Below are 17,629 nucleotides of genomic sequence, written 5' to 3'. Positions count from 1 at the left end.
AGAGAGAGAGAGAGAATCAGATCGGGATGAATGGTTGTAGAAATAGGAATAGATGAGTGGCTGTAGCTTATTGTTATAAGCTGGGGGTATCATAGTCTTTTTTATAAGAATTATTGGAATGAGCTATTGTAAAAGATTTTCATTGGATTGAGGTATAGAAACCCTGTTTTTGGGTATTTGGGCATTTTCCCAAATAAATAAGGTATGTTAATAGCAAAAAGAGGTGTGTTAATAGCAATATGCAGGTGAATTCCCGAGAATTTAATCAAAAATAAGGAATTCCCAATTTCTTAGGACGGTTTCCCTTGTTTGGATTCTTATCCTGTGGAATTAGCAATTTCCACGGGAAAATAATTGTAGAATTTGGGAGCTTAAATACCCGACTTAAATTCCTTATAAAATAAGCGTCATTTGTCAATTTCCTTAACTGATGTTGGTCTGAATACAAATTCTTGTCATTTTAAGACTCTACATCAAGAGTATTTTGGTGGGTCAAGATGTCCTCAAGAGAGGACTGCGGTATAGAATAGGGGATGGCAAAAATATTTCTATATGGAATGATCCCTGAGTTCCAGTGCCGCATCACTTTCGGCCTTTCTCTCAGCCGATGTCGGGTACTGAAACATGGACTGTTGGGGATATTATTGATCAGGAGAGTAAAGAATGGTTACTGCCTATGTTAAATGAATTTTTTTCAAAAGAGGAGGTTCGCTCAATTGCAGGTATTCTATTACCTCGAGGTGATGTTCAAGATGTGTTAATGTGGTACTTTGATAATCAGGGAGTATATAAGGTGAAAAGTGGGTACAAGGTGGCTAGGGAGAGGGACCAATATACTAGAGAAGCTTCTTCGTCTAGTGGTATTGTGAGCACTAGAGGGAAGTATTTGAATTATATTTGGCATGCAAAGGTGCCGCCTAAAACTAGATCATTTGTGTGGAGACTTTGCAAGGGTATCATTCCCACTAGGGAGGCTCTCTCGAAGAGAATTCAACTCCCAAGTACAAACCGTGTGCTTTGTGACTCTGAGGTGGAGACGGCGTTACACCTTTTCAAAGATTGTAAGGTAGTGTCTACTTTTTGGGAGCATAGTCCTACACATCTACGGTGCAGCAACATTCCGGGGGCATTGGTGTTTGATTGGTTTGCTAATGTGGTAGATGGTTTGGACAAAAAGCGCATAGAGTTGTTCTTAGTATCTCTATGGGCTATTTGGTGTGAAAGGAACAATATAGTGTGGAATGGTGGGGTGTGTGACCCCTTCAACATGGCTGCTTGGGCTTTCAAGTTGCTAGTTGATTATCAAAGTGTCCATCCAGCTACTGTAAACAAAGCAAATAGACCAAAAACAAAGTGGAAATGTCCACCTAGTGGGAGGCTGAAGGTCAATGTTGATGGGGGCATTTTGTGGCAAGAGGAACGTTGGTGGTGTCGGCGTAGTAGTTCGAAATGAGAGAGGCCAGTGCAAGGCAGCCTTAGCGAAGCATTTACCATATGTGCACTTTGCGTTGCAGGCAGGGGCTGAGGCTATACATGCATGAATGTTAGTCACCATACAACAACAAATTGAGGAGGTTGAGTTTGAAGGTGACTGTGCAGTAATTCTACAGGCTCTTTCTAGTGATGTAAACGACTTGTCTGAGGTTGGTGCAATTCTTGCAGATTGTAAACGTTATATGACTGCATTTAATTTCATTAGTCTTCAACATATCTATAGAGAAGCGAATGGTGTAGTGCATAGACTCGCTCACCTCGCTAGTACATCCGTGTTGGATGAGTTTTGGGTGGAGGACACTCCTGATATCATACATGATGTTCTTGTTAAAGATAACTGTTTTTCTTTCCGAGGTCAAGGCTCTTTGTCCCCCTCGTTGTACTCTTCTCTTTTAAATAATGAATTTATAGGAAGGAGCTCCACCACTCTGACCTAACGGGTGTTCTTGGCCCGATTTCAAAAAAAAGAAAAAAAAGACTCTATGTTATGAAATTTAAACAATGAAATTCTCAATTAATAAAATTTAAATTCATGAAATTATAATTCTCATAATTTTAAAATTTTTATAGATATTAAAATTACTTTATCCAAACATAACGTTATAACACATGTAGGAACAAGACATAAATGAAGTAAAATAACAAATAAAGCTAAGTTGGTTGCTATATCTTGCATATACAGTTAATAATACAGTGGGTCGATGCCTCTCCCCTTAATTCTCGGCCATGTCGAGATTGCTGTAATCCAGCTCTCATTTTTCTCAATCCCTAAATCCCCTTCTTCTTCTTCTTCTTCTTCTTCTCTCCACATTTCCCAAATTCTCCTTCTCTCAGCAATGAGAGCTTTCGTGGCTCCAAAACAGAGACTCACACCTCCTCAGCCATCAGGTACTCTCAATTTTCTCAATCAAGTCTCTCACTTTTTCATTTATGATCGACGCCCATTTGAGCTTCAAGCATGCCCTCTTTGAATTTCGGCTTTTGATTTTTGTGGTTTGTGTGCTGTGTGTGGTTTGCTTAGCTCTGTTTTTTATTTATTTATTTTTTTTATTTTTGTTGAAATGTTGATGGTGGTGATTTGGACGATTTGTGATAGTGTATTGGTTTTGTTGACTGATGCAGGTCATGGTTTTGCTTTGAGAATTGGACTTCAGTTGCTCTTGTTTGCTCATGTTAGTTCAATCTTTGTGAGTATATAGGCTGGAATTGCTTGATTGTGTATATAGTGAAATTCTTTCTCTGTACAAATCTGTGATTTTTAGGGCTTTTGGTTTGGTGATTGGATCATAGAGGAATAGAAAACAGTTTATGAATACTGGGTTTTGAGTATTATTTAATTTTTCGAGGAAAGACTTTTTTTTTTATGGTGGGGAGAACATGGTTGGTGTTGAAGGTTTTGTGCAATTTTGTTGTATGAAGAGCGGTTTTTCTTAGGTTTAGTTTGTTAATTTGTAGAGAGAGAGGTATAGGAGTTATGGCATGCAGCTGAGTAGGTCTGAGAATTTGCTTGTTACTATGGCCAGTGAGGTATTGTGCTCATCGGGTCAATGGGTGCAGCAAGAGTCGAACTTGGTTGTTCCGAATATGGGAAAGAATGTGCATAGGAATGTCTCTGTACAGACGGGAGAGGATTTTTCCTTGGAGTTTCTTCAGGATTGTGGAGCGGTGAGAAGAGTTCATTCTGTACCTGATGCAGGTCAGAATTGTGAAAGGCAAGTTGAAGTGAACTATAATCAGAATTGTACTGTGGCGTATCAGGATCTTAGTGGTATTTTGGGGTTGAGGAGAATGGGTTCTGAGTGTGCATCTGACACGTCTGAGTTTGTCTTGACAAATGGGTCATGTAAAGAGATCGAAAATGAGGCTGATGTTGATAAGCTAAGCAGACAAAGCGTGAAGGAGTTTGATGGTGGAAAGGGATCAAGGAAGGCTTTTGGAGAACTTAATTTTGATCGAGCTGGTTTTCGGCCAACTGCTCCACCTGTGAACATGGCTGAGTCTCCTCATTCTAACAATTTAAATCGGTCAGGAGTGTTGCATGGTTCTCAATCTGGGAAGATGAAATTTCTTTGCAGTTTTGGTGGCAAGATTTTACCCAGGCCTAGTGATGGGAAACTCAGATATGTTGGGGGACAGACACGTATGATTTCTATTAGAAATGGTGTTTCATGGGAAGAGCTTGTAAAGAAAACTTCTGGTATTTGCAACCAGCCTCATATGATAAAATACCAGCTTCCAAATGAGGATCTTGATGCTCTTATATCTGTGTCATCTGATGAAGATCTTCAAAATATGATAGAGGAGTATCATGGGCTTGAAAGGGATGAGTGTTCTCAGAGACCACGGATTTTTTTAATTCCTCTGGGTGAGTCTGAAAATTCTTCCCTTGATGCTGATGCCATATATTCAAGTAACCCTGATTACCAATATGTTGCTGCTGTAAATGACATGGTTGATCCAAGTCATAGGAAAACTAATGGAGGACAAAATTTGAGTAGTGAAGCAAGTCAACAGGGAACAAAGCCTTTGGTATCTCATAAGGAGTTTCAGAGCAAGTTTAAAGCCTTGCATCATAGTCAATTTTTGAGCGAGTCCCAGAATATAACTGGGTCTCCAATTCAATCCCCTCTTTCCCCTATTCCACATCAACAAGCTGAAGTTGATGATAGGCAAATTGGCCAATTTCAAGAAGGCCAATGTGACAACCACAATACCAGCAAAACTGTGGTGTCTACTTCAGCTGTTGGCCAAAATTTTCGTGACTTTGATGGGTTTCCCCGTGAGATGCCAGTGCATAAGAAAAGAACATTTCTCTTGGACATGCCTGTCTCACAGCCAGAAGATCTAATATCTCAGTTGTCAGGTTCCATTGGTTCTCATCATGGCATGCCACATGCTCTGTCTGATTCAAAACTACAAGAGAATGGAGGGAGGTCTGCATACTCTTCTCAGGAAAGGATAAACTTGTCACACCCCTTTAACTTTATAAAGGCTGAATTGTCATTGTTGCAGAACTCAGGTATCTCACAAGAAAACCTAACCCAACCGCATGAAAGTATTGACCCATTCAATCCTTGGGTACAGAACAAGTTACACGATATTGAGTTGGTTGGACTGCCACCACTGGGCAGAAGACTGAATTTGCCAAATTCTTCTCCATGTTTAGAATCACTGGGCAAAGATGATGTTTCTGGTGATATTCATGACAAATTCCCAACAGTTACAGAGAAAGATTTTATGACTTTAGAACTCCCAAATAAGTTGAGCGAAAAGGATATTTTCCTGCATCATGATGACACCTTTTATGGGGAAAGATCACCTGCCACTGAGGCGGCATGTCAGAAGAGATTGCCTAATGTAACATCTACTTTTGCCTCAGGGGTTGTGGTTCCTGCAGCCAGTGAATCCAAACCTTTGGTAGATAATACAGTGCTGGACCCATTCCAACTTGGCAAAAACCCTGCTAGTCTTCTTGAAATAAGTCAAGCAAATGTCAATGATCAGGTTTGTGCTTTGACAGGTAGGTTATATGGTGAACAAGGACAAGCTATTTCAGGGGATAGGAATTCTGAACTTTCAGGCCTATTTGCTAGCATTGGACAACACTCTTGTGATGGAAGTTCTTTGGATGATCTGCTCTCAGGTTTGTCCAATGGACCAATTTCCCATGAAGCTATACATCCACAATCTGTTGCAAGTCAACATGATATAGGCTTCCAAGAGCCCTTGCTCACAAGCTCCGCAAATTCTTACCCAGTGACAGTTCTCAATGATCTTGAGTTTCAAAAATGTGATCATATGGTGTTGCAGAAGCCAATCCAAAATGCTGCTTTAAAAAGAGAAGTATCCCTCCTTGATGATGATTTTGGATGTTATCCTGCTGCTAGTGTTGAGAATTTGAGCTTGAATGGCGAAAATGTCGCTCTGACACAAACACAGGCCCAATTGGATTCAGTAATAACTGCAGAAGACTTAACCAGTGGTGTTACTCTTGGCATTCAGTCTTCATCAGTGGTGTCCCCACATGTTGCTGATGAATCCATTAGTGATATCTTATCCCCTACTGCAACAGAGGTCGAGAGCATCATTCAAGAGTCTGAGTGTGAGGTACAAAAAATAAATTTGATTAAATTTGTTTATTAGGTTTCTGATTGGTGGGTTTGAATTGCTACTTGGTTTATCTGCAGGATGATAAGGGTGATATAGGAGACAAGAATGATTCATTTAGTGATGCAATGATGGTTGAAATGGAAGCCAGCGTCTATGGTTTGCAGGTATGTTGCTGATGTTTTGATCTTTCTCTTAATTTGCACTTGTTGGTAGATATTTAGACACTATATTTCATCATTTTAGTGTCTAGAAAAATTGTACATTGCTGACTGGAACCTCCATCACTGCTAGCTTATGAAGCAGATACTATGTAAATTGTTGTTCCTTTGAATAGATTTGGTTGGCCTTGGTGAATATTAAGGGCACTAATTCAGTGATTGCAAAATTTAAAAACTGACTGACCATTGATTTCTCCAAGAGTTCTTTATCTCTTTTTACTAAAAAAATGTAGATTTATAGCATCTCACTAATATTACATAAGGACATGTAATTATCTTACTGGCAAATCATCTCATCAGTACTGGTTCTCTTGCTTCCTACTATGTTTTATTGTTGCCACATAAGAGGAGATGGTATGTTTACTCAAACAAAATGTCACTCACTAGTCCCCTAGTATTGTATGATCTTCTAATACTATTTGTGATTGCTTTAGACTGTCTTGGGATAAAAGTATGACCAAGATGCTCTCGTATTTGTAAAATACTAGCCTCGTATCATCTTTCCTGTTTGAGTAATTGCAAAATTCTAGTTTTTTTTTAATTTTAAAATTTTTTTTATATATATTTCAATTCTGATGTCCAGATCATTAGAAATGCTGATCTTGAAGAACTACGGGAATTGGGATCTGGTACATATGGAACTGTTTATCATGGAAAATGGAAGGGATCAGATGTTGCTATAAAGAGAATTAAAAAAAGCTGCTTTGCAGGGAGATCATTAGGACAAGATCAATTGGTGGGTCTTGTAATCAAATTCCTTTTCATTTCCTTTGTTCATACAGTATCTGTTTGTGTATTATTATTTTTCCATTATTTGAAGGGTGGGTGGTTTCTTAAAAATGACAAATGGTTATATGGAAAGTTCTTTAGCTTATGGACCTATTGTCTTTGTACATGTCTTCCATAGAACAAGTTCTCATTTCTCCTTGATATGTTGTTGACCTTATGACACATATCTTGAAGTTCGTTTGACAATTTGGTTCACTTCCTTTAACTGTAAATATAACTAAAAGTGGCATTTTCTCTGCCTGTGAAGTTCATTGCTCCTTTTGGCTGTATCAGACAGACTTTTGGAGAGAGGCACAGATCCTTTCAAATCTTCATCATCCAAATGTGGTTGCATTTTATGGGATAGTACCTGATGGAGCAGGAGGAACATTAGCCACTGTAGCTGAATATATGGTGAATGGATCCCTCAAGCATGCCCTAGTTAAGAAGGATAGGTAATTTAGCTTAATTTATTTTTGGTTATTTGCTTCCTACAGTTACTTATGCTTATCTTAGAACATGAAATTTGTTGTACAGATCACTTGACCAGCGTAAAAAGCTTATAATTGCTATGGATGCAGCTTTTGGCATGGAATACTTGCATTCTAAAAATATTGTCCATTTTGATTTGAAGTGTGACAATCTGCTAGTCAACTTGAGGGATCCTCAACGACCTATATGTAAGGTAAAATAGAACAACGACATTCTCCCTGTTCAATGATTGATTCAAATGCACTTGAGAAAAACATGTGTGTTTGTAAGCTTTATGCAATGATATAGGCCTTACAGAATTGCAAGTTTTATTAACTCTAGATAGAAGAATATTTCCATGCTAATAGTTGACCGGAGGATGAATTTGGGCAGATGCAATGGAATTCTTTCCCCTCATATGGAAACTAGAAGTCATAATTTGGTTGTGATTCAGTTCTGTGGGATGTGTTATTTGGAAATTTAAACCAAATTTTGTCTTTCTTCCATCACCACAAAAAAGTTACACTTGGTTCTCTCTTTTATCTTAATCTTACAGACATTTCTAGTGGTTTCTCCAATATTGCTAATTGGTTTCACTCTTTAGGTTGGAGATTTTGGACTATCAAGAATCAAACGCAATACTCTGGTATCTGGTGGTGTGCGAGGAACACTTCCATGGATGGCACCAGAATTGTTGAATGGTAGCAGCAGCCGGGTTTCTGAGAAGGTTAGTAGGAATTTATATATTTTTATGTCTTATATTACTGCCTAGGGAAAAGGCATCATTTGCTAAAGAAATTAGCATTCTGGTATTACCTTTACAGGTTGATGTTTTCTCATTTGGAATTTCAATGTGGGAGATTTTGACCGGAGAGGAGCCGTATGCAAATATGCATTGTGGTGCCATCATAGGTAAGTTTATCTTATGGTATTTATCCCTTGTACTGATTTCTAATGGGAGTGCTGCATGTGTAATGATGGAAGGACAACACAACCATTTTCATAGGAAAGAAATTTCGTATGTGATGATTGAAGGGAAATGTAATGATCTTATCGATTAAATTCTGTTTGCTACCTTGAACTTTAGGTCATTTTTTCAGTTTCGTTCCTCTTTCAATCACGTGTATCCCTATAAAATGACCTAAAGTTCAGGTTAGTAAACTGAATTTTTTACCAGACAAAAAAAAAACTGAATTTATTTATAAAGAAAATAGTCTCGATGCAAATATCTGAATGCGACCTCTTTATGAAATTGTTTACATGTTCATCTATACTTTTTTTCAATTTAGACTACGTACAGCTATATGCAATAGGATCGTGATCCTTGGATAAGTTGGATTAGCTCAAGGATTTAGGCCAAAATTGTAACCATAAAAAGAACTTCCATTTCATTATGAAGTTCAAATGATCCCTTTCAAAAAAATGAAGTTCAATTGGTCCAACAAGTTCTTCGATTTCCTTGTCAAACTAATAAGCAAGAGAAAGTTCCTTAGGTTCCAAGGTACTGGAGTTTGTTATTTGGATAACATGTATCACTACTATTATGTTGTGGGATAGATTTTGTCAGAGTTGGCTACTATACTCATTATAGCATTATATATGAGTTAAAAGGTTCTATACTCACTGGCTGCCTTGGGTTTCTCGGTTTAGACCTTTAGTGATGCTTTCTATCACACCTGGAGCCAGGAAATTGATATTTAACATTGTTGTTTGCAGACTTTGCTTCCCATGTTTTGTATGCTATTAAGTATCTGTAATCCTTTAAATTATAAAAAAAAGAAAAAAAAAAAGTATCTGTAAACCTGCACGTGATTTTTAACTTGGATTACTCTACATACTGTTATTTTTGTAATTTATTTCCTGATTTTGTAACTTTTGATTAAAGGTGGGATTGTAAAGAACACTCTTCGACCACCTATTCCACAGTGGTGTGATTCTGAGTGGAAGCTGCTAATGGAAGAGTGTTGGTCAGCTGATCCAGAAAGCCGGCCGTCATTTACTGAGATAACTATCAAGCTGCGAGCTATGTCTCACACAGTTCACGAAAAGGCTTCCGGTAATCAGACAAGAGACTGAAGCTTAACATCTTAACGTAAATGAACAACATTTGCATGCATATTTGACATTCTTTTGGTACGAGGATCTTCTAGTATTGCTCCAATGAAACCCCCCTGGAACCCCTTCTCTTTGAGTACCAAAACTTTGAGGGTTAGTTCGTCCCCAACATTTGATGGTCTTTGTTGATAAACAGATCTTTTCTTTTTTTTTATTCTTTTGTGAAGTGAAACTAGCAAGCGAGCAAGAGACCATCTCCAATTTCTGGTCACCAATAGGCTTTGTCAATATGTTTTTTTTTATTTTTTTAGGGGCTTATCTGACTTAGTATCTGGTACACTCACGGACTCACCAGTATATACATGTGTAGGTATTGTTATAGTGGTTGACTAAGGAAGACTTCTCCATATTGGAATGGGAAAACTCGGAACTATTCGTGTTCTCTTTCAAGACTGAAGAAACTTTTCTTTGTAAACTAATTAACGCTCGTCAAACTGTGATAGAATCAACGAAGATATATTACATGAAAACTTCTTTTGGGTATGGAAGAGAATTTACCTTCTCTGCGACGATGACTCCCACAGTCTCACCTACCATGTACATTTGACCTGAAAAGGAAATTCTTTATGTATCTGTGGAAAACGTGGGTTTTGTTCTTCCTTGTAATTTCCCAAAAGACAAACAAACCCCACTGGACAATTGGGTTTGGTTATGGGTCAGTCAAGTCAGAGCCTTTCCACTTTCCCACATGAAACTTGATTAAATCATTGGCTCAGTCTCTTGTTGGTCATTCTTTAACTGTAAAGTCCAGTCCCTTCCTCCTATATAACCTCACAAGACTTAGCTGCACATTGCTTTGATGCTCTTGTGCAACTTAAAACTGTAAAACGCTTTCATCTTTGGGTAGAGAGGTTTAAGATGGAGAAAGCTTTGAACAGACAGAAGGTTCTGCTTCAACATCTGAGACCCAATTCTTCTTTGTCTTCCGCAATTCAAACCCATGAGTCTTCTGTCCTCTCTGTAAGTTTTTACATCCTTGTGATTAGGTAAAGGAGAGAGCTTTGTGTTTTGGTTATGGTGGATTTGATTGGTTGACTTTTGTATCTTCTGGGTTTGTTTTGATGATTTTGTTTGGTAGGCTGAAATATGTGCAGCTGGGGATAGTGCTGCTTATCATAGAACTGGTGCTTTTGGAGATGATATAGTGATTGTAGCGTGAGTAATTGACTGAATTGAGAAATTTTGTTTATTCTACTAAAATTTACATGTTTTCATAACGTTTATACCTGTATTGGGCTCAATATTGCCTTGAAATTCATGTTAAACAGGGCCTACCGAACTGCCGTTTGCAAAGCAAAGCGAGGCGGTTTTAAGGATACTTTAGCTGATGATTTACTGGCACCTGTTTTGAAGGTTAGATAAACTTATCAGTTGAATTATCAGAGGGAAGAATATCAAGTTTCGGGTTTGTCCTTTTCCGCTTAGTTCTATAGGGCTGATTTATATGTGATGTACTCGTTATGCAGGCAGTTATAGAGAGAACAAATTTGAACCCAAGTGAAGTAGGGGATATAGTTGTTGGCACAGTTCTGGCTCCTGGCTCACTTAGAGCAATTGAGTGCAGGATGGCAGCATTTTATGCTGGCTTTCCTGGTAAGTCTTCAATTGTATATGCTACTTAAAGTCAATCTTTATGTTGGGTTTTGTCTATTGTCAGAAGCTTATGGTTCATCTGTTTTATCCAGATACGGTTCCCATTAGAACTGTCAACAGGCAATGTTCATCTGGCCTTCAGGCAGTTGCTGATGTAGCTGCATTCATAAAGGCTGGGTATTATGACATTGGTGAGAGATGTTCTAAGTTATGTATCTATAATCCATCTAGTGTCCATCAGTGAATTTGACCTTTGCTTTGAATACACTCAATATAGGCATTGCGGCAGGAGTGGAGTGCATGACAATTGATAGCATTGGTAGTATCCATAAAATTAACCCCAAGGTACTTGCCAACTCTATATATTTAATAATATTTTGAGGCATGGTTTCTTCAACTGAATATACATCATTTACAGGCTGAAGCCTTTGCACAAGCCCGCGACTGTCTTCTTCCTATGGGTGTCACTTCTGAAAATGTTGCACAGTGTTATGGTGTAACACGACAGGAGCAAGACCAAGCTGCTGTGAGTTCTATCAAGTCTTTAATATGCATTAGGTAGTAGATGAACTACTATACAGTGCACTGGTTGTAATTATATGTGTGTGTAAAATAGGTTGAATCACATAGGCGTGCTGCTGCAGCAACTGCATCTGGTAAATTCAAGGATGAAATTGTCCCTGTTTCTACTAAGGTAAATACAAACACTTATTCTCCTTGTAAAATGTCTTTGCTTTTCGGTAGTTGATTATTTGTTTCATAGATTGTGGACCCAAAAACTGGAGAGGAGAGGCATGTTACAATTTCTGTGGATGATGGCATCCGGCCAAATGCAAATATGACTGATTTGGCAAAATTGAAGCCTGCATTTAAATCAGATGGGACAACAACTGCAGGTATTTCATCACTCAAGTGTTAAGTAGCTTGTTACTCACGACAGTATCTTCATTTATCAGGAATTTTGTCCTTTCTAATGCATATGTATCAAGCTTTGTGAATTCCTCTCATTTACTTTTTTACTCTAGGAAATGCTAGCCAGGTGAGTGACGGTGCTGGAGCAGTACTCCTGATGAAGAGAAGTGTAGCTATTCAGAAGGGACTTCCTATTATTGGTGTTTTCAGGTATGACAGTGTAATTCTGTTAAACAATAGCTGATTCATTGCTTGAATAAGGATTAAACATTGGGCTCTTGAGAACTTGAGATGACCATAACTCGTAGCAATGAACTCAGATCACTAAGAATCATATTACTTTTGTGTTTTGTTGCAAATGTTAAACAAGTTGGTTCCTTGGGATCATTGTTTTTCTTTTGCATGTTTTGTCTGTATTTTGTTGATCATATGGTTAATCAAAGGGAAGTATAAGTTGCACAGTTATAAATAACTGCTGAAAACTCCTTAGGTTTACTTTGTTACTGAGGTTCTGGAAATAACAGTCGTATTACCATTATATATAGATGAATATGTAGAAAGGTTCAATAAGATTTTGGTTGACTAAGGACGAAGACTTTAAGAAAGCTTTGTAACCAGCAAGGCTCGATACTTTGGTATTAGCTGATGCTTGGAAAACATAATCCTTTGTTTGGTCCGAGAAGACATAAATCATCGTCACTAAGTGGCCAAAGGTCCAAACACGGTTAATGTTTACTCTACTACTATTTTCTGGTCCAAGTTAATTATTGTTTTTTCATGGTTTTTTTTCCCCTTGTTTTCTCTTTACTTTGTTATTTGAAGAAGTTAGGTTTCATGAAACGAAACAATAGAGAGCACCTGATTGAGAAATAACCAGCCACACACGCTTGATATTAATTTCTTGCCACAACTCCAATGCCTGCAAAATTTACCATTCTGATCCTAAGCTGCATGAAATTCTAGCTTTGTTTTTGGTTTTTTGTTTTATGTTATTTTGTTTTCACAATAACATCAGTTCATTCATGTATCAAAATCACTCGCAGAATCTAAAACCTTTGTTGCACCGGCCTCCTTATGGTGGTAGGTAGCCAAAGTGCCTTGAGTATGAACCTTTTCAATGAAAGATCAGGCAAAACATGCTCAGACATATTTACATCAGCTCTTCTAGATTTGCCATGAGTAAAAGCCTCATTCTAGCACCCTTAGGCTATCGAGAAAGGACCTGCTGCAACTAAACATCTATATTGATGTGGAAGCCAAATCCACTAATAATGGCAGACCAAATCAGACACCAACAGTCCAAGGACCTTAGAGGAGGACATTCTGATTTGGCTCTGGGTACTCCCAGCTGTTAAACTTTTAAAGTACAAGGATCAAGAAACCAATTCTAATAGTATGAACAGATTTAGAAGATAGTTGCCATAAAAGTGAGTAACTTAGGAAGAGAGGAAACATTATAAACCAGTCTCCAAACTCTCTCACTGATAACATGCAAAGAACTATAAGACTGAATAGCGGGTTTCATCTTTCAGGATGCACTTTATGATAACCAAACTGAATCCTATTCTCAAGTAGATGGTCTTCAACCCATTAGGAGTGCCTTCGCGTGTGACCTCTCATGGTTTAAAAGTTTTGAAACCTAAGTTTAGTTTTGTATGGTTTTGTTGAGATATAAAGTTTAGTTTTAAAGTTTTAAGTATGCAGAAACTTTCATCGAGATTATCTGTCATCGAAGAATGTTGGATAGCTTCATGACCTGAACAGATAAATTTTTTCTCAAAACTTAGTTGGACCTTGATTATGATTTTTTGCCTTTCTGTACAGGAGTTTTGCTGCTGTTGGTGTGGATCCCGCTGTCATGGGTGTAGGTCCGGCTGCTGCAATTCCAGTAGCTGTGAAATCTGCTGGTCTTGAGCTTGGTGATATTGATCTATTTGAAATAAATGAGGTAGTGCATTGCAAATGACTTAATAACCTTTAATTGACGTATTCTTGGCTTAGCATTTTGTGTCTCCTTCAGGCGTTTGCATCTCAGTATGTATATTGTCAGAAGAAATTGGAACTTGATTCTGATAAAGTCAATGTTAATGGAGGTGCTATTGCTCTGGGCCATCCCTTAGGCGCTACAGGTATAGGAATCGAGTGGCATGTCCTAAAATAAACCTGACCACTTGCTATATGCATGGGCAGGCACATAGACATTTTCTACTATGAAATTTACAAATCTAAACATTCTGTCACATTCCTTTTATGTATCTCAAGTTGAGATGTCCTTGGATCGGCTGTTTTTTGTGTTAGGTGCTCGGTGTGTTGCAACTCTGTTGAATGAGATGAAACGTCGTGGCAAGGATTGTCGTTTTGGTGTAATCTCTATGTGCATAGGCTCAGGTATGGGGGCAGCTGCAGTTTTAGAAAGAGGTGACTCGGTTGATGAGCTATGCAATGCTAGAGCATGCAGTTGATGATACCAAACTTTAATTTGATGGCTAGATACACAACCTTTGATGCTCATTTTTCAACATTCGCTTTGGCTGGTGATAATCAAAATAATTAGTTTCTGGGTACAGATCTTGTGGCTTAATAGAGCTCTGTATTGTAAGCAAATGGATCAAATATAATATGGTTTCCTTGCATGGTTATTCGTTATTGTTTCTTGCGAGTGTCTATGAGTGAACTAGTATGTGGAAATATAAAGGTTGTGAAAAGCTTATTTTATCGATCCTACTACTTGTTGAATCAAGTAGAACTTTCCATGTCCATGTTCAACACTGCTTCTTGTTCAGGAAGAGTACGTCTTTCTTGATTGAACGAAAAAGCTAGCTGGAGTGGTTTGACTGGATTGTATGACACTAGCTGGTAGCTACGACTCAAAACTGGTTAAAGAGAGAAAGGATTGTATGACACTAGCTAGTAGCTACCACTTATATACGTTATGCCAATGTGTTAAGATGAACGCATATATACATCTATATATCAAACTTGACTAATATCATCAATCTGACCTAGCTATAGCTCATTAATCATGCTAAAATGGTTTTTAATAAGCTGAGAAACGAAAAGGTCGCGAGAGATGGAGATTTAGACAAATTAAGAAGGGATATTCATATTCATATATACCAATAATAATAGAGGACTGTTAGGAGAAAGGGAGAAGCAAATCTCTATCTCTACTATTAGAAAGTCATGTGTCTCTTTGGTAAAACGACAACAAAAGAAAAAAATAATATAAATGCTGAAGTGTAGAAAAAAAACGGGAGAGAAAAGAAACAGAATTGCACGCATGAACTGCGCAGATGATAACTGCAGGGCGCAGGAACTAACACAAACCGAAACTGACGACGACGTGGAAGGTTATCGGAGTAGCTCCATATAAAACGAGCGACCGAAATCAGAAAGAAGAAAAGAGCAATCTCAATCTCAAAATCAGCTCTGTTCATGCCGAAATACCTGAAGGTGAGTCTGCCTTGTGATCAGGTATTTTGACGTTAAGTTTCCATTGGTCTTTTGGCCGGTAAACGATCATCAATTGTCGTTTGTGTTTTCACTGTACTTTTAATGCATCTCAACTGTGTTAGGGTGTATGCAGATGTCGTTTTTATACTTCAAGAGGAAAGTGAAGAATACAATCGATTTAGAGTTTGACTTCAATCGTCGTAAGCAAATATATGATTTTTGGTTCCCGTTGTCACTAATGATATTGTTTCAGAATGGTCCTGCACGTTACCAAGATGAATACGATGAGGTCACTCTGCACGTTATCTTAGACTGATGACATGATTCCTGCTATGATCACTCTTCTTGGAGCAATGCCTACTCTGGATGGGTTGTGTTATGTAAGTATCACTCTTCAAATTTAATTTGGTTTGTTAAACTGCTACGTATGGGAATGTTCAATGACCGAGTATTATTGATAGGATGGTAATTTGAACGAGGTAAATCATACATAGGATGCTACGTTTGGGAATGTTCAATTCACCCACTTTCAGTTTAACCGCTCATATGCATTGCGGTTTCATGCAAGAAGCAAGTGGAGGCCACTGTTGAAAACATGAACAATTGGAAATTTGAAGTTTTGAACGAGCAAAGTTCAGGTAGGTTTGTGCTAATTAAATTGACCTTTGTGGTTTCTTTTTCCAATTGATCTTAATATCTGAACAAATAATGTACCACTTTGTGGTTGAGTTTTCACTGATATTGTTTGGTTTACTATGTAATTTGCTATGAACAGGAGAAAATGATGGATTAATTCTTATGGATTGTCTTGTTTTTGCAGAGATCATGGCCAAAACAGAAACAAGACTTGAGAAATACAAAGGTGAGGCATGATTGTCATACATATTTAACAGTTGATTTCTGCAGTTGAAGGCTTTATAACTTCTTTTTATTTTGTATTTTTTTTTTTCAGGTCTTGAACATTTTGAATTTATATAAGGTGTCCAAACAGTTGAGTACATATGTTTATTTAGTTTGGTTTCTAGATAAAGAGCGGCCATTTTGTGCCAATTAATCTGGAATGTGGTTGTGTCCCTTCTTGTCTTCCTGGCTTGCTCTTGTCAACTTTAACGTGTTTGATCCTGGTGATGGATCATACGGCGGAGGTGTCGTAATCCATACTGAAGGTCTGAAGTGCCTTCCATTAAATGACTTGATACTTTGATCTGCTAAACTAAAGACGCCCATGTCATATTCAATCCCTTGCGGCTCTTTTATATGCAAACTATCCAAAATAACAGGAATGTTCATCGAATCATCGGTAAAGTAAATCGAATTCGGTTGATATCCACAGAAGTCTGAAGCCACGACAGATACCGATGGAGTGTCACCTACAAACAAAGTCTCATCCTCCATGTTTATGACCTCGACCGGAGTCACTGTGGTTGACGACGACAGGTTGTCCAACTCCAACTTGTAGACCTTGAAGCTCTCCGTCGACACGTTCTTCAGACCATAATCACCTGGTATACATTTCACAATTCTCTTGACACACAATAGATATCCCTTTGTTGATTCTACCAAATAGGTGCGATTTGAACATAGTATTTCAAACCCACCAATTCTAAGTATATGCCACCTGACTTTTTCAACATCGAACACTAGGAGACTACCATGCAATGAGTTATACTGATCACTAATTGCACAGAAACTTCCTTCGTAAAATATAGCATCACTAAACCATAGTCCACCTGTTGGTATGAGAGTCCAACCATCTTGTCCTCTTTTATGGAAAGCAAGCTGGGAACCTCGAGTGAGGAATGCTAAAACCCAAAACTTGTCCGGATTCAAAGCTGGATCAGAGGACAATATAACCTTCGGAACATTCGATCTATCAGAATCATCAAGTCGGAGTTTAATAGGAGGGATGGCATGAACACTAACACTTGTTACTTGCCGAAAAGGGTTCACGAGTTCAATACTCCATTCAGGATCAGAGTTTTCAACATAATAATCATATACTCTTACTTTGGCCAACCAACCGTGGCCAGAACCACGACAGTATGTACTGATTATCGTACACTCGTTGGTTTTGGGAAGAGGAACTTGTATCTGAATATTGTTGTAGGTTGTTCCTTGAAGAATGCTGCACAATGTTCTTCTAGTTTCTAGGGTTCGGGTCCTAGGAGGAGGAAGCAAGAGCATGGGTGGACGTGGGCGATGATACCAGCGATCTGTGTCTCGGGTATTCTTATCTTTAGCCAGACGATATCATTCATTGCAAACAGCAGCGAAGCGAACATAGTCAATAGATTCCAACAGTTTATCAAGAATCAACATAACCAGTTCTGCTGGCAGACGTTGCCATTCAGTTCCTGATGAGGGCACGACGTTATCATAACTAGCACTAGTAGTAGGGCACCATTGGTTCCATGCTGCTACTAACTCTAAATTTAAGGTGCTTCCCCTTCCTCGCCATCCGTCTGCTGGATCTGAGTATTCAGAGTAATTAGAAT

At 38.3% G+C, this 17,629-nt stretch overlaps 2 protein-coding genes across 2 annotated transcripts; both read left to right on the top strand.

The window, feature by feature from the left end:
* Positions 1 to 2,199: 2,199 nt before the first annotated feature.
* LOC101312898 lies at positions 2,200 to 9,137 on the top strand. The gene is made up of 10 exons (XM_004292336.1): positions 2,200 to 2,382; positions 2,617 to 5,137; positions 5,252 to 5,601; positions 5,682 to 5,768; positions 6,406 to 6,558; positions 6,885 to 7,045; positions 7,128 to 7,275; positions 7,666 to 7,788; positions 7,886 to 7,973; positions 8,947 to 9,137. The coding sequence occupies exons 2-10, from the start codon at positions 2,974 to 2,976 to the stop codon at positions 9,135 to 9,137; spliced, it is 3,465 nt and encodes a 1,154-aa protein (XP_004292384.1). The 5' UTR covers positions 2,200 to 2,382; positions 2,617 to 2,973.
* A 725-nt stretch (positions 9,138 to 9,862) lies between these two features.
* LOC101301154 (3-ketoacyl-CoA thiolase 2, peroxisomal-like) lies at positions 9,863 to 14,398 on the top strand. The gene is made up of 13 exons (XM_004290182.1): positions 9,863 to 10,136; positions 10,255 to 10,331; positions 10,445 to 10,529; positions 10,643 to 10,769; positions 10,862 to 10,960; positions 11,047 to 11,114; positions 11,188 to 11,295; positions 11,386 to 11,463; positions 11,533 to 11,665; positions 11,795 to 11,891; positions 13,506 to 13,629; positions 13,702 to 13,810; positions 13,980 to 14,398. The coding sequence occupies exons 1-13, from the start codon at positions 10,035 to 10,037 to the stop codon at positions 14,141 to 14,143; spliced, it is 1,371 nt and encodes a 456-aa protein (XP_004290230.1). The 5' UTR covers positions 9,863 to 10,034; the 3' UTR covers positions 14,144 to 14,398.
* Positions 14,399 to 17,629: the final 3,231 nt, after the last annotated feature.

The sequence above is a fragment of the Fragaria vesca genome, linkage group LG2 (assembly GCF_000184155.1).
Source record: "Fragaria vesca subsp. vesca linkage group LG2, FraVesHawaii_1.0, whole genome shotgun sequence".
In the NCBI taxonomy this organism is placed as follows: domain Eukaryota; kingdom Viridiplantae; phylum Streptophyta; class Magnoliopsida; order Rosales; family Rosaceae; genus Fragaria; species Fragaria vesca.
This window is presented reverse-complemented; position numbering and strand designations above follow the sequence as displayed.

What these genes read in the sequence shown, in the direction of transcription:
- LOC101312898 (XM_004292336.1), top strand. Translation starts at nt 2,974, where the DNA reads ATGCAGCTGAGTAGGTCTGAGAATTTGCTTGTTACTATGGCCAGTGAG. An exon ending in CCAGCGTCTATGGTTTGCAG is followed by an intron (nt 5,769 to 6,405) that starts GTATGTTGCTGA and finishes TCTGATGTCCAG; the next exon opens with ATCATTAGAAATGCTGATCT. An exon ending in CTCAACGACCTATATGTAAG is followed by an intron (nt 7,276 to 7,665) that starts GTAAAATAGAAC and finishes TTCACTCTTTAG; the next exon opens with GTTGGAGATTTTGGACTATC.
- LOC101301154 (XM_004290182.1), top strand. Translation starts at nt 10,035, where the DNA reads ATGGAGAAAGCTTTGAACAGACAGAAGGTTCTGCTTCAACATCTGAGA. An exon ending in GGCTGGGTATTATGACATTG is followed by an intron (nt 10,961 to 11,046) that starts GTGAGAGATGTT and finishes CACTCAATATAG; the next exon opens with GCATTGCGGCAGGAGTGGAG. An exon ending in CCATCCCTTAGGCGCTACAG is followed by an intron (nt 13,811 to 13,979) that starts GTATAGGAATCG and finishes TTTTTGTGTTAG; the next exon opens with GTGCTCGGTGTGTTGCAACT.